The sequence below is a fragment of the Xyrauchen texanus genome, chromosome 48, assembly GCF_025860055.1.
Source record: "Xyrauchen texanus isolate HMW12.3.18 chromosome 48, RBS_HiC_50CHRs, whole genome shotgun sequence".
Taxonomy (NCBI): domain Eukaryota; kingdom Metazoa; phylum Chordata; class Actinopteri; order Cypriniformes; family Catostomidae; genus Xyrauchen; species Xyrauchen texanus.
The window spans coordinates 1,071,932-1,088,195 of record NC_068323.1 but is presented as its reverse complement, the minus strand read 5'-3'; the positions used below and the strand labels follow the sequence as shown (position 1 = coordinate 1,088,195).

Here is a 16,264-nt window from a genome sequence, read left to right as displayed (position 1 = left end):
CGGGAAGGAGGGGGCTGTCTCAGCTCTCATGCTTTCCCTTTGTCAACAGGGATCCATTTTCTCTCATGGATTACTGATTTATCTGGATCGTTGACGGCTTGACCCGATCCTGGATTGTGGCGTTCTTCAGAGACAGATTCATTACAGGTTTGTAACCTGCTCGTGAGCTTCCAAATGTTTATTTAATGTAATCCAGATTAGATCACCCCTTCATAAACAGATAGGCTACTGAAAGTCTGTCCCAGCAGCTGAATCATTCTTTCAAGAACACTCTTTTGAAGCAGAGGCAATTATAATTTAAGATTAATAATCATTTTAGTAATATTGTAAAATAAGAATGACTGTTTACACCAATTACAACAAATTAGCTCGAGAGGAATTATCATGATTAGAAGATCTGATATCACAGATCAAAATACAGGTTTAAGATTTATTTTCCTTTTCAGAAATGTGCCATCAGCGCATGTTTATCATTGTGTGACATATTCTTTTGCAATAGCTGATGCTTAAACACTCGGCAGTGTTGATGTCTCTTAGTATATTTAAAGACACACATTTTAATAAATTATAATTAGTTGGGGGTCTGGATATCTCAGTGAGTAAAGGTGCGAGTTTGAATCCAGGGCGTGCTGAGTGACTCCAGCCAGGTCTCCTTAGCAACCAAATTGGCCCAGTTGCTAGGGAGGGTAGAGTCACATGGGGTAACCTCCTCGTGGTCGCTATAATGTGGTTCTCGCTCTCGGTGGGGCGTGTGGTGAGTTGTGCGTGGATGCCGCGGAGAATAGCGTGAAGCCTTCACATGCACTACGTCTTCACACGGTAAGCCACGTGATAAGATGCGTGGATTGACGGTCTCAGACGCGGAGGCAAACGAGATTCGTCCTCCTCCACCCGGATTGAGGCGAGTCACTACGACACCACGAGGACTTAGGGTGTGTTCACACTTGGCAGGTTTGGCTCGATTAAAACGTTAGTGTGGTTCATTTGAGCAAGTGTGAACGCTGCCATTCGAACCTTGGAGTGCACCAACCAAGCAGACCGAGAATGCCTGAATAGTGGGTCTCGGTCCACTTCCAAATGAACTCTGGTGCTGTTCGATTGATATATATGAACGCAGCATGGACCAAAGTCGTCTAAACCGACCAAAAATAGGAAGTAATTTGCCTAATACTGACCTCAAGCTTACCTGGTTGTTATGTTGCCCATTACAGTTCGGGACAGGCGTCGAAACCGCCGTCAGACGTCCTTGCAGCATATCTTAATTTGTGTGAGTAATGGAGGAATTCCCGGCACTGTTTTGACTCCTTTACACATTTTATTATCTCTTTGTTTGTTCTCAGCTGGTAAATATACCAGCATATATATCATATATAAATATAACGAGTGTATTTCGCCCAGCTGCCAGTATTGTTTTGGATGATCGGCAAGTGCTGTCGCAAAATATACATCATAAAAGCTGGCCAATCAGGTTGTGAATTTTTCCTGATGCCTTTTTGTTTCGTATCTTTAAGTTCTGTGTTAAAAATGCCAGTGTGAACGCCAAGCGAACCAGGACTTAATGTATCATTTCCATTTTTGGTCCAGAATTAGAGGAGCAAGAGAACCGAACTACAAGTGTGAACACGCCCTTCTTTTTCAAAAAAACGACTTAGACTTGATTCGGTCGTGAATAACTATGCTTTAGATTCAATGCAATTACTAATTAAAATGTAAAAAGATGCTGATTTTTCGACATCTACTGGCGCACAATGTGTAATGTGCAGAAGCAGGCACTGAACGAATCATTTTGGTGAACAGATTGAAAAGATTCTGTCATTGGGATGATTCTGAATCCCCACCACAAATGCAACATTTGTTGTCACTCCCACAGCAGCTATATTTGAAACCGTATTGTCAGCAGTGGTGACTAGCTTTTGTTTTAATTATTGTCAGGGTATTATAACAAAGAATATATTCTAAATAATAAATTGATCATGTTAAATAAGGCATACTTATTTACATATAGAGGTATAATATCAGTTGGGTTTAATGAACTGTGCGCTAAAACAATCATACATCAATCCACCAGATAAATGTGGTGAATTTTCCCAACAGTGAATTCAGCCTACTAGAAAAGATCTGCATCCAACTGAAATCTGCAATGAAAGAGTTGGTGAAAGAGGAGAGTGAGAACATGAATGATCCAGAAGTCTGCAGAATAAAACATGAAGAAACTAAAGAACAAAGAGGTTGGTGTCCATACTTTAATTCTTCATTAATGATGCTGAGGAATCTTTAAATTACAAAGTTTCAAGCAGTTCTGTAGAATTGGTGATTGTTATTCGTGCTATGATAAATGCAAATAATAACTAGAATTGCTATGAAAATAACAGAATAAACCTAGAGTCTCTTGCTTCCGCTATTCACTATTCTGTCATTTTATATTTGTCTTAATTTAATTTAATTTTTGCTTATTTCATGTATTCATTCTAGACCTGATGGAAGTGAAGGAGGAAAGTCAAGAGCTGAAAATACTTCAGACCGAAAGCTATTTTGCACAGAAAAATACTGAGACAGCAGAAGCTAAAAAATCTTTCACCTGCACTCAGTGTGGAAAGAGTTTCACACGAAAAGAAACACTTAAGGTTCACATGAGAGTTCACACTGGAGAGAAACCCTTCACATGTGATCAGTGTGGAAAGAGCTTCACACGCAAAGAAACCCTGAAGTGCCACATGAGTATTCACACTGGAGTAAAACCTTTCACATGTGATAGATGTGGAAAAAGTTTTCCATGTAAAAACGACCTTAATCGGCACATGAGAGTTCACACTGGAGAGAAACCTTACAGATGTGATCAGTGTGGAAAGAGTTTCAGAAAGTCAAGATGTCTCCACGATCATCTGCTCTCTCACAGTGGAGAAAGACCATTTTCCTGTGATCAGTGTGGTAAAACATTTAAAGTGAAATCAACCTTGAAGCTCCACTTGAAAGTTCATGCAAAGGAGAAGGATCACATCTGCTCTATATGTGGAAAGTGTTTTACATGGCTTGAGGGCTTGAAAGTGCACCAGAAAATACACACCGGTGTGAGGGATCATGTGTGCTTTAAGTGTGGGAAGACTTTTATTAGAGTCAGCCATTTGAAAGATCACCAGAAAATTCACTCTGGAGAAAAATCTTACAAATGCTCACACTGTGACAAGAGATTCACTGATGCATCAACCCTGAAAAAACATGAGAGGACCCACTCTGGAAAGAAGACACACCACTGCCCTCCTTGTGGGAAGAGTTTCAACCAAAGTGGTAATCTACGGATTCATATCAAAAGGTGTCATCCGAAGTCAAAGTAAGTCAAGTTCATCCTCTGGTCAGGTTCAAGTAAACTCTAGTATGTTAGACATTAATGTGCTTAAATTACCCATAGTGCATTTTGTCCTTGTTCGTCAAAACAAATTTAGAGGGGTCATTATTAGTAGTCTTGCACAGACTTCTGAATAAAACAGCAAATGTCTGGACTGTATAGCAGCTTAAATTGGCCAAGAAACACCCACTTAGACAGGAAGCGCTATCTAAATCGAATGTAGGGCCCTATCTTAAGAGTGTTACATCTTAAGTGCAATGCTATGCGATATGTCATACACACAAAGTCACTGGGCATGGCCATAGAGTTTGGGTATTTTCATGCAAGCATGCACAAGGCCCTTGGTAAAAAACTATTCGAAGGAACCTTGCCCAAGATGATACATGCCAAATTTCATGCAAATCATATGGACACGTTCCTGTCCGCCATTTTGAATTTGAATTTCTGAATCTATGTTTCGAAATTCTCCTAGTCCATACATTCGATCTGGTTTTAGGCCGACCATGGCAAATTTAATATCATCGTACTTTGTATGATCAAAGGAAGCTATTGACGCAAGTCTCATAACAATAGGCAAAATTATTAAAACGTTATTAGCAACTCATATCTTTTGACCACTAGGTGTCACTTGCCCCAAACTTTTTGAGTGCCTTCAGGACGAATTTCATGAAATTTCATAAACCATTTGATTGCTAAGACAAATGCTAATTTTTGCTGCAATACACAACCATTGCAAAGATACAGGCGCACGTTTTGTCATGTTCACCTTTCAGATTCATTGATACGGTATATGAGAACTGTTTGGTGTTCCATTATGAATTCTACGACATTTTATCATAAATGTTTCTAGATGATACATGCCAAATTTTGAGTCAATCGGATATACAGTCTAGGAGGAGTTCGAAAAAAGTGATTTTTTTCGAAAATTCTAAATGGTAGAAAATATATTTGGTGGAGCTCAAATGACAGACCATTGAGACTCGGCATAACTGAAGAAATCACAGGAATTTTTTTTTTATTTCTAGGCCTTACAGTTCAAAATGTGTATGCAACTCAAACCATTAGAGACCACAATTTTGCCATGAGTGATGCTAAGAATGGCCCGTATCTGTGTGCCAAATTTCATAACTTTGTACGGTTCTATGGGCTGCCATAGACTTCAAGAGCAGAAGAAGCGGAAATACATTTGGTGCTTAGCCCCTAAATGGCTTTCCTTGATGTGAAGACATGAGCTCCTGAAATAATAGCATAAAATGAATACTCTGAAGTATTAGCCAATAGATTACCGTAGGCCTATACTTGATCCTTCGTGCTTTAGAGACGGTTACTCATTTTCTATGTTTTAGCCATTTTTGTTGCGTGTTGTACATTTTTACTTGGAGTGTATTCACAACACATTCTGACTAGCATGTTGCTTAGTGCAAGTTCACCTGTTCAATCACTTTATTGTCTGTGCAGGTGTAAATTATACTATTACATGAAGAGAGAGAATTATCAATAAATGCTGTGAATTTTCTTATCAGCCCACAAGAGAAGATCTGCATCCAAACAGAACAACTGAAATCTGCATCAGTGGACTTTGTGAAAGAGGAGAGTGAGAACATGAATGATTCAGAAGCCTGCAGAATAAAACATGAAGATACTGAGGAACAAAGAGGTTGGCGTCCATACTTGACTCTTCATTAATGATGCTGAGGAACAAATAGCAAATAACTAGGTTTGATATTAAAATAACAATGAACCATTAGCACATGAACAATCACATAAGATAGATAATGGAGTCTGTTGGTTTCCGCTATTCACTATTATTTCACTTCATATTTGTCTCCATTAATTAAACATTTTCATTCATTCATGTTCATTGTAGATCTGATGAAAGTGAAGGAGGAAAGTGAAGAACTGAAAATACTTTCACAGACTGAAAGCCATTTCGCACAGAAAAATACAGAGAGTGCAGAAGCTAAAAAGCCTTTCACCTGCACTCAGTGTGGAAAGAGTTTCACAAGTAAAACCAACCTTAAGATTCACATGAGAGTTCACACTGGAGAGAAACCCTTCACATGCGATCAGTGTGGAAAGAGCTTCAAATGTAAAGGACACCTTAAGATTCACACGAGTGTTCACTCTGGAGAGAAACCGCACACATGTGTTCAGTGTGGAATGAGTTTCTCACGCAAAGAATACATTAAGATTCATATGAGAGTTCACTCTAGAGAGAAACCTTTCACATGTGATCAGTGTGGAAAGAGTTTCACGCGTAAAGAAACCCTGAAGAGCCACATGAGTATTCACACTGGTGAAAAACCATTCACATGTGGTAAGTGTGGAAAGAGTTTTGCATGTAAAAACGACCTTAATCGGCACATGAGAGTTCACACTGGAGAGAAGCCATACACATGTGATCAGTGTGGAAAGAGTTTCACACATAAAGAAACTCTTACGAGACACATGAGAGTTCACACTGGAGAGAAGCTGCACATTTGCCATCTGTGTGGAAAGAGTTTGGCACATAAAGACAACCTTAAGAGCCACATGAGAATTCACACTGGAGAGAAACCGTACAGATGTGATCAGTGTGGAAAGAGTTTCATACAGTCCAAATGTCTCCATGATCATCTGCTCTCTCACACTGGAGAAAGACCATTTTCCTGTGATCATTGTGGTAAAACCTTTAAAGTGAAATCAACCTTGAAGGGCCACCTGAAAGTTCATGCAAAGGAGAAGGATCACATCTGTTCTATATGTGGAAAGGGTTTTACATGGCTTGAGGGCTTGAAAGTGCACCAGAAAATACACACCGGTGTGAGGGATCATGTGTGCTTTCAGTGTGGGAAGACTTTTATTAGAGTCAGCCATTTGAAAGATCACCAGAGAATTCACTCTGGAGAAAAACCTTACAAATGCTCACACTGTGACAAGAGATTCACTGACGCATCAACCCTGAAAAAGCATGAGAGGATCCACTCTGAAGAGAAGACGTACCACTGCCCTCCTTGTGGGAAGAGTTTCAACCAAAGTGGTAATCTACGGAGTCATATCAAAAGGCATCATCCAAAGTCAAAGTAAGTCAAGTTCATCCTCAGGTCAGGTTCAAGTAAACTCTAGTATGTTAGACATTAATGTGCTTAAATTACCCATAGTGCATTTTGTCCTTGTTCATCAAAACAAATTTAGAGGGGTCATTATTAGTAGTCTTGCACAGACTTCTGAATAAAACAGCAAGTGTCTGGACTGTATAGCAGCTTAAACTGGCCAAGAAACACCCACTTAGACAGGAAGCGCTATCTAAATCGAATGTAGGGCCCTATCTTAAGAGTGTTACATCTTAAGTGCAGCACTATGTGATTCATCATACATGCAAAGTCACTGGCCATAATGTTTTGGTATTGTCATACAAGCGTGCACAAGTCTAGGCACAACCTGGTTGGTGAATTTGTGCATACATGGCGCCAAGATTCTTCTCTGGTTATTGCAACATCTGTGTCCTATTATACAGTCAATTCCCTGTCAAGCACCAGTGATGCACATTAATAGGAATTTGGTAGTGTAAATGGACTATGCAATGAATTAGAAGAATATAAATACGGTCTTGTGATCTTTTTCACATTACTTGTGTCCTTGTTGAATGTCAGGCATATCTCTATGATAATGACACGCTCCTTATATAGTGCATATGGACAATGTGGTGTTTGTCACACAATATGTATTGTGGGTCATAGTTTGTGCAATATCATTGCCGAAGTATAGACCATGCTTGCATTTGAGCCATTTGATTAGGGTGAACGTTATTTGTGCAATATCCTGGCCAAAGAATTAAAAATATTGTGTTGAGCCCTACGATAAGGTCGACATTGCTGTGCAATACCCTTTGCCGAAAGATAAACAATGTTTGAGCCCTTCAATAAGTCGGACGTTGTTTGTGCATAACCTTGGCAAAAAATAAACCACGTTCTGGGTTTGAGCCCTACTGTAAGGGTGAGCTTGGCTTGTTCAGTACCTATGCAAAGGAAAAACCATGCTTGGGATTTACAATGACCCTTAGTAAGGAGGGTGAACATTGATTATGCAATATCCTTACAGGAGGATAGACAAGCTTGAATTCAATAAGTATGTGAGATAAGTGGCATGGAGGAAATTTAATAAGTGACCCCAGGCCACCACCACATAGGAAAAACATGCGGCTGATAGGGAGGTGAGTGAGTATGGTGATTTGAGGGTTGGGTCGAATATATTTCTGTTAGGATGAAGACCACCAGCATCCAAGGATTTTAATTGTGGACTCTGATAGTCCTCGATAAGTGTCGGTGGTGGCAGCTTTGATTCTGAATGAGTGCCCTGAGAAAACCAAGTTGAGAGAGGCCACAATGTTTATGGATTGCGTAAAGGTGATTTCTGAAAATGTCGGAAAAGGATAGGTTTGAGAAGACGGGAAGGAGAGTGAGTTGGTAGTACATTTTCAACACCGCAGAAACCCGTAAAAAGCTATGCGGAAAACTGTTCCCAAAAGAATATCTATATATAAACCTGATCTGAGTGATGAAGGATATCTAATGTATTTGGCAACCTCTTATCGGGGAGAGAGGGACCAGATTTTTTCGCTGCTTTGAGAAGCAGACGAATAGAGGGATTGGGAATAATACTAGGGGTGTCAGGAAAATTATATCTAGAGATTGGCAGAAAGAAGAATAATGGGCGGAGTTAATGGAAACAGGGATGTCAATTTTCAGACATTTTCATAATCGATCGTCATGGAAATAAACAGTCCATTAATTGTTCATTAAAACTTATAAACACAATTATTTTACATGTCATTAATTTTAGGCAGTTTTACTTGGACTACAATGGCAAATAATATTAGTCATCGAAAATATATTTGAGCAAAAGTGATAATCCAATCATCTGAGATGGAAATTAGAACAGTGGAGTCGTGATTTGTGGTCTGACTAGTCCACATTTCAAATAGATTTAGGAAAAAACAGCCGTCGTATTCTCCGGGCCAAAGAGGAAAATTACCATCCAAGCTGTTATCAGCGTCAGGTCCAAAAGCAAGTGTCTGTCATGGGATGGGGTGTGTGATATCGCCAGTGGCATAGGGAGCTTGAGTATGTGACGGCACCATAGAGAGATTCTGCACACATTCTGCCATTCAGACGTTGTATTTTAAAGGGACTTCTCTGCAGTTTCCAGCTGGACAAACATCCAACCAACCAAGTGTTACTCACAATGCGTTATGGCTAGCATGTAACCTAGTTTAAAGGGATAGTTCACCCAAAAATTTAAATTCACTTATTAACTCACCCTCATGATATCCCAGAAAATTTGTTTTTAAATATCTCAGCTCAGTAGGTCATTAAAATGCAAGTGAATGGAGATTTCTCTTATAAAGCTCTAAAAACCACAGACAGTCATCATAAACGTCATTGATACGACACCGGCGGTTCAATTAATGTCTTCTAATGGGACACTATTGCTTTTGGTTAGAAAAAGATCAATATTTACGTACTTTTTAACTATCAACCATGGCTTCCGTTCTTCAGCGGTAAACACGTGTGAGGTAATCGCATTGGCATATGAAAGACATGAGAACAGAAGAGCAGTGAGGAGGAACACTGTACAGTAGCTTGGTTAGTTTTGGTTTATATCTGTATTTATCTCTTTGCTCACAATGGTGTGTTTGTGCTCATCCTGGAAGGAGAATGCGAAATCATCACATGAGAGACCACTTGGACTCCACCCTCTCCTGAAGCATTGGATGATATTTATAAAGTACTTAGATATTGATCTTTTTTACGCTGGAGTCGTATGGATGACATTTATGCTGACTGTCTGTGATCAAAAGAGAAATCTCCATTCACTTGCATTTTAAGGAGCTACTGAGCTGAGATATTTTACTATTTTTCTTCAGATGTGTTCTGCTGAAGATAGAAAGTCACACACACCTGGGATATCATGAGGGGAGTAAATAATGAGAGAATTTTCATTTTTGGGTGAACTATCCCTTTAAGTTCCCCTGTTTATTTGCTTCATCTGAGCAGATGTAAGTCGTAATATAACATGGAACATATGATATGGAAAGATAATCACCAATAAATGCTGTGAATTTACTTATCAGCCTACAAGAGAAGATCTGCATCCAAACAGAACAACAGAAATCTGCACCGTTGGAGCTTGTTAAAGAGGAGAGCGAGAAGACGAGTGATTCAGAAGTCTGCAGAATGAACAAAGAGGTTGGCGTCCATTCTTGATTCTTCATTAATGATGCGGAGGATCATGACGCTCTTAACGTTTCAAGCTGTTAACCCGATTTGGTGGATTTTATAAGAGCTGTAAAATTACATGCACATATAAATGACACCAAAACGATCATTTCTTTGGACAGCATTTGTTTGACAGATTTTAGATTAAAATAACAGAAGAAAAGCACGTCAATAATCATATAAAACACGTTCTCACTCCCAAGGTGTCAAATGCTGGTACTTGTCAATGGATAGACAACAAAAGTGCCAATGCAAATCAATGGTTACCAGAACATTGAAGGTCCAAATATCACAAAGTAATCTATACAACTCCAGTGGTTTAATCCATGTCTTCTGAAGTGATCCAATTGGGTCGAGGATGGTACATCTTGGCATTGCAGTCACTAGGACAATCATGATTTCAAGCTCGATTACACGTCCTAGTGCTTGATGCATATGGAGAGCGTTACCCTTTGAGTTCTATCAAACTAGCTGCAAATGTGCCACTCGTTATTTGCAAATGAGCTTGTGATTTGCCGCTCTTCGCCGGAAGTGGTGAACCTCCAGCAAACCTTTGGCATCAATTGACAAGTTTACTGCAAAGCTCATTTGCATGTGAAAATCATCCGTGGCTATTGTAATGTGTCCAAGGTTATTATCGTAAACTAAAACAATGTAAAAAAAAAAACTGAAATTCGTAAACTGAAATCAAAATCAATGTAATTAGAAAAAGTGAAACTAAACTAAAATACATTTTCTTGGCTCTGAAAAAAACTCAAATGATAAAATAACCGTAAAAAATATTTCATTTTTGTTGCGCTATGACTTTAACATGAAGATGCCACTAGGTGGCGATAGCAGTAGCAGATGACTTATTGGTATCGTGTCTGGTATCGACTGCAGGGAAAGGAAGATGTTTTATTGCATTGCACGATGATTTAAAGATACTTTCATTCTATCAATCCGCTCTGAATCTATCTGGTTACCATGACAACGACTCATGCACTTGGCACTCTCTGCTGCTCTCTGACATCATCCAATGCAAAGTTGAAAAGCACAGATGAAAATTAATTTACATTTATGCATTTGGCAGATGCTTTTATTCAAAGGGACTTACAGTCCCCTAATTACAGGGACCCCCCCGGAGTAACCAGTCCATTATTTCATGTTCAACAAGCTGAAAGAAGCCGATCTGTTTCTTCGCACAACACGTGAAAATGGAACTGAAATGTTCTCATGGCCACAGTGTTAAATAACAGATTGCTGGTCATTCATACAGCTGTATATATATATATATATATATTAGTACAAGCAATTAAATGTGGAAATGTCTTTTAACTTTTAAGTTCCAATGTTGCAAATTTTGTGTAAAAATGTGTAACTGACAAGAAGTTTGAATTTATACATTTAAAAAAAATATATATATATATATATATATATATATATATAATGTGGTTAAAATCATATAAAACAATATATAATAAAATCAAATTACATTTCACATACTAAAAGATGTTGTATTGAATTTAGCAACACATTTAAATACAATTTATATATATATATATATATATATATATATATATATATATATATATGCATGTATCTCGACCCCCCCAGGTGTCCCAGTTTGAGACTTTCAAAATCTGGTCACCCTATAGAAAACTCGTTAGCTGTGTCTGGGACAACAATTATGACACATTTGATCCTTTATTGAATGAATGTTTGGTGTGTTGCCAATGCATGATATTAAATCCAAGAGAACTGAAACTATATAATATCCAATTATCTATACTGACCTCTGTCTCTCGCTCACACACACTCTCTCTCTCACACACACACACACACACACACACGTACAGTATAAACAAATGTATACATTAAACCTGTGGAGGATGTGGAATCAACCATGACAATGTATGGAGATGTTTAAAGAGGTTTAGTTCATGTTAAATAGATTGTGATGTTTTCTGTACATGTCATTCAGTATCTGGGATTGGACGTCTGTGGATTGCATTAATGTAAACACTGGAGTCTTTCTGCCATTCATCTCTCTTATTTCACATTTGTGTTTATTTCAGACCTGATGGAAGTGAAGGACAGATCGGCGCTGGAGAACACAATGTTAATGTGCTCATATAACCGGTAGTGAAGTCTGAAAGATCACTGAGACACAGAATAAGTGTTCACGACGTCAGAAGCTTTTACAGATGAAAGATGTCTATGACCGTCAGGTGTTTTCTACGGTGTGAATGTTTTGAAGAATCGGTCAAGCGGGCACTTGTGAATATGGGAGTGTTCATGTCATTTATGAGTCTCATAAGAAAGGTCACTGATGTTTTATTTGAGTTGCTGCTGATATTCAATATAAAAATCTAGAATTGAGGAACTTAATGAAGAAGAATAGAAGAAAAGCATATTAGATTAAATCAAAGTATGTTAACACTGTATATACACTGATGAAAATAAACTATTCTTTAATAAATGCATTCATCAGATCTTTTTTTATTTGTTCTCCCCAATGTGGAATGTCCAATTCCCAATACGCTCCGAGTCCTCGTGGTGGCGCTGTGACTCGCCTCAATCCGGGTGACTGACGACGAATCTCAGTTGCCTCTGGCATATTATATATTTATTGTGAAAAAATAAATATTAATAAATGTAAATGGTCGTCACAGAAACCAAACTTCACCACACTTCAAATGTTAACAGGAGTAAAAACAGTAAAGCGCTAAAATCCTTGAATATTCCCTTTTAAATCTTAATATTATTTTCATTGTATAACTGACAGCCTTTTGAATTCTGTATATTGTCGGTATATCTTTTTTAGTTTATTTCTAATGCTTTCAGTTGGTTTGACGGTTATGTTATATTGATTAAAGCAATACAACTAAAGACGTTTAAAAATCCGGGCTTAACACTCACGCATGCGCTCTGTGCTGTGACGTCACATACTCTCGCGATATCGAAACCGGAAACACGTGGTGAGAAATCGAAAATATATGAAGTTACTGTTTATAAACGAACTGAAGGCACAGACGAACATTTCTATCAGTATTTCTATTAGCGCCGCTTTAGAAATGATCTGAAAATGAGTTTTTACGAGGTGGATTTTTAATACGACCTTTTAATATACAATCGGGACTGATGGGACTTCATTTAAATCATAGTTCCCGGACTTTATATTGACCTTGTACTCTAATAACATCCGATAATGACGCAGATCAAGGATCTGACTGGATGTAGTGTTTAATGTCTCTTTTGAAAGGGTGTGCGAATAAAAATCATAAAATATTGACAAAATACATACACAAGTCATGTCTGCGCACATTAACATTCACATTTCCTTGTAGAACTGCCTATTTTATATTCCTCAGACTTTAGAGACATTGTGTGTTTAAGTTATTTCACGTCAGACAAATGATTCATTACTAATTAAATTGAAACTGAAACAGCACCTGTGTGTATCTCTTCACTGTAGACCACATGAATCACTTTATAATCACTTTTAATAATAACAGCATTAAAGCATGAGCTGCTGTCAGGCTCAATACCTTAAAATGCTGACAAGATTATAATACAATAAGTATAATAATCCAACACTATGAAACAATGTGGACGATTTAACATAATACAAAAATAAACACAAAACTAAATAAATTAAAGGGACTATAATTACAATTACTCAACTTTGTTCTGTTCGGCAGTAGATCCTCATTGGCTCCAGAAATGTGTGAATGTCCTTCATAACTGGCTGAACAGTATCATGATCCATGAAGGTCACTGAATGAACTCGGGGTTTCAGGTTGACAAATTCAATCCAATCAGGCTTAATTGGAACCATGATGACCTCATCAACTCTCTCGGTCAACTCAGGCTCTGATCCTTTGACCAAAACATTAAACATACATCCCATAATATCAACAATAACATTTATATAAGAAACAACAATCAAAAATACAACTAAATAAAAAAGTACAATTGTAAGGAAATTACAGGTGGAACAGAAATCAAATTCATAAGAAATAAAGATCTTATTGGATCATTTCTGGCTCCTGACTCAGAACAACAAATGTGACCAATAGGAGCATCACCAGGTTTAGAGAAGGATACAGTTTATACTGAGGAGTGACTACAGTTTTAAAAAGCAAACACAAACCAGAAGGAAGAGCTCCCATAACTGAGGCAAATACTTTTGGGGTTATTTGGTATTTAGAGAGAAATTACCTGAACAAAAGACCTTGATTATTAAACAACTGCTCCACCATAAACAAACCATTACTAAACCAATCATCATAAAACACAGATTTACTCTTGAATCAAATGTTCTTATTGTTCCAAATAAAACACCTCTGTGGTGAAAAGTTGAGTTTATAAATCAGAGCTCATGCGGAGAGAACCTGTCGATGAAAGATGAAAAGTTTGATGGGAGTTTGGATCATAATTACACATTAAGAGAAAATTAATGCCACCGCGTTGAGGAAAGACATTCCAAATAATCTGATTTGGATAAATATTGATTCAGCCAATTAATTTGACATGTATTGTCGAGGGAATCAAAATCAATAAAAGACCAGCATTATTATACGAGTTTAATATGACCGACTTTCTCATATAATGAGTTTTATTTTTCCACAAGAATTTGATTAAGAGAGACTGACCCTCGTTAGTGATAGTGTTCTGCCTTTTAAAGACATATATGAACATACTCATCTTTAGTTACTTGTATACCAAGATATGTCACTATTTTTGACAGCAATATCCTCAAAAAAATGGTCATTCTGTTATGAAGGCAGGTGAGGGGTGAGGATCTACATGCATTTTATTTACAAAATAACTAGACAAACAACACTGGAACAAATAAAACCTCCACAATGGGAAAATAAAACAAAAACACGAAAGACATCCAAGGGGTACCGGCGAAACATCCACGGAGGGCAAAGGTAACATATGAAGAAAAAAACAAAACACATCCAAACATCTAGTTTCAACAACCGACAATGACTGGGGAACAAACAGGGTTTAAATACACAAGCACAATGATGACTAAATGACATGCAGGTGAGAACAATGAAGTGCATGGGCAGTGATGAGGGCAAGGAATTATGGGAAGTGTAGTTTATGACAGTTGACAAGTGAAACACGGGGCAGACAACAGGGGATCGTGACAATATCTTACCATCAACATAAATATACCACAGTCATTTCCATACGGTTGTGCTGGTAAACCCTTAAATACAATGAAAGTATGAGTGCATTTTCACATAAGAATGACACATTTGATATATATATACACACACACACACACACACACACACACACACACACACACACACACACACACACACACACACACACACACACACAGAACTGTGCAAAGGTTTAGGCACTTGTGAAAAATGTGGCATAAAGAGGATGTCTTCAAAAATAATGCCATAAATATTTTTCATTTATCAATTAATGTCATGCAAAGTCCAGTAATTATAAAAACGCTAAATCAATATTCAGTGTGACCACCTTTACCTTTAAAACAGCCCCAATTCTCCTAGAGACACCTGCACACAGTTCTTCAAACTATTTTGGCTGTCTCAATTACTTCTGTGACTTTATGTAATCTCAGACTGACTCAATGATCAGTAGGGGGCACTGTGGGGGCACTGCCATCTGTTCTTCTATTCTAATCTTTTCTATTTGCTAAAGTAATGTTTGGGAGTCTAACATTTATATTTCCAATTGACACACTAAAGTTGAAGATATAAATAACCATCTGAAGACAAATGCTTTTGTGAAGCATCTGATGTGCATAAGACTTCTACAGTTCTGTATAATGGTTTAAAATGTTTTTAGCTGTAAATCCAGGCATTATCCTATATGCAATATCTCTGTCAAGTCTGCAGAGGACAAATAAATCAATAACAAGTGTTGTGTCAAAATGAAAGACTGTATAAGGTTATGTATGCGCAATATTATTATATAGATAATCAATTTTAATCCACTGAGTTTTTATTCTATATATATGTTACACTAAGTTTTGGTGTAAAATCACAACTTTCCTGCACACATCAATATCTACAACATTGTATCTCAAACTGGGGTCTGTAAAAGCTCTTCAAAAAGACACATTATGTGCCAGTGTGAGCCTGTGCCACTGTGAGATTGTGCCAGTGTGAGATCGTGCCAGTGTGAGATCGTGCCAGTGTGAGATTGTGCCAGTGTGAGTCACCCACTGTTGCAGTAAGGTAATACACTTATCTTTGAAAATGAACGCTCTTTTTACACGGCCTTCCCAATGACTTTAATCTTCTTGAGTCATTGTCATCAGTGCAGTTGTGCTATCAGCTGGTTTTCATCCTCTACTGATTGATGCATCTGTAAGAACAAATGGATGAGAGAGAAATCTACATGAAAAGCATTATCTGATAATACTCACTTTAACTTTTGTTATAGTTCTTATTCATGTCTCTCTCGTCATCAAGAACCACTAAGAGTGTTGAAATGACCTCCATTATTTGACAGATTCAGTGCATCTACACTAAACATTAATAGCATGCAGTCTGCTTCAGTTATTATGAGTGTGATCTCTTTACATTCAATGCAATGTGGACACAAGTTACCTTCAAACTTCTCTGTCATTTTAAAAAGCAATAATCGAAACACACTGATCCAGTAAAACACTGTTTCACCGCCT

General features: G+C 37.7%; 1 protein-coding gene across 1 annotated transcript; it reads left to right on the top strand.

Moving 5' to 3' along the window:
* The first annotated feature begins 30 nt into the window (after positions 1–30).
* LOC127639915 (oocyte zinc finger protein XlCOF6-like) lies at positions 31–12,032 on the top strand. The gene is made up of 7 exons (XM_052122251.1): positions 31–147; positions 2,095–2,228; positions 2,473–3,328; positions 4,867–5,000; positions 5,211–6,405; positions 9,456–9,570; positions 11,658–12,032. The coding sequence occupies exons 2-7, from the start codon at positions 2,141–2,143 to the stop codon at positions 11,661–11,663; spliced, it is 2,394 nt and encodes a 797-aa protein (XP_051978211.1). The 5' UTR covers positions 31–147; positions 2,095–2,140; the 3' UTR covers positions 11,664–12,032.
* Positions 12,033–16,264: the final 4,232 nt, after the last annotated feature.

Coding starts and splice junctions, on each gene's coding strand:
- LOC127639915 (XM_052122251.1), top strand. CDS start 2,141: ATGAAAGAGTTGGTGAAAGAGGAGAGTGAGAACATGAATGATCCAGAA. Junction 3,329..4,866: donor AGGTGTCATCCGAAGTCAAA/GTAAGTCAAGTT, acceptor TTTTCTTATCAG/CCCACAAGAGAAGATCTGCA. Junction 6,406..9,455: donor AGGCATCATCCAAAGTCAAA/GTAAGTCAAGTT, acceptor TTTACTTATCAG/CCTACAAGAGAAGATCTGCA.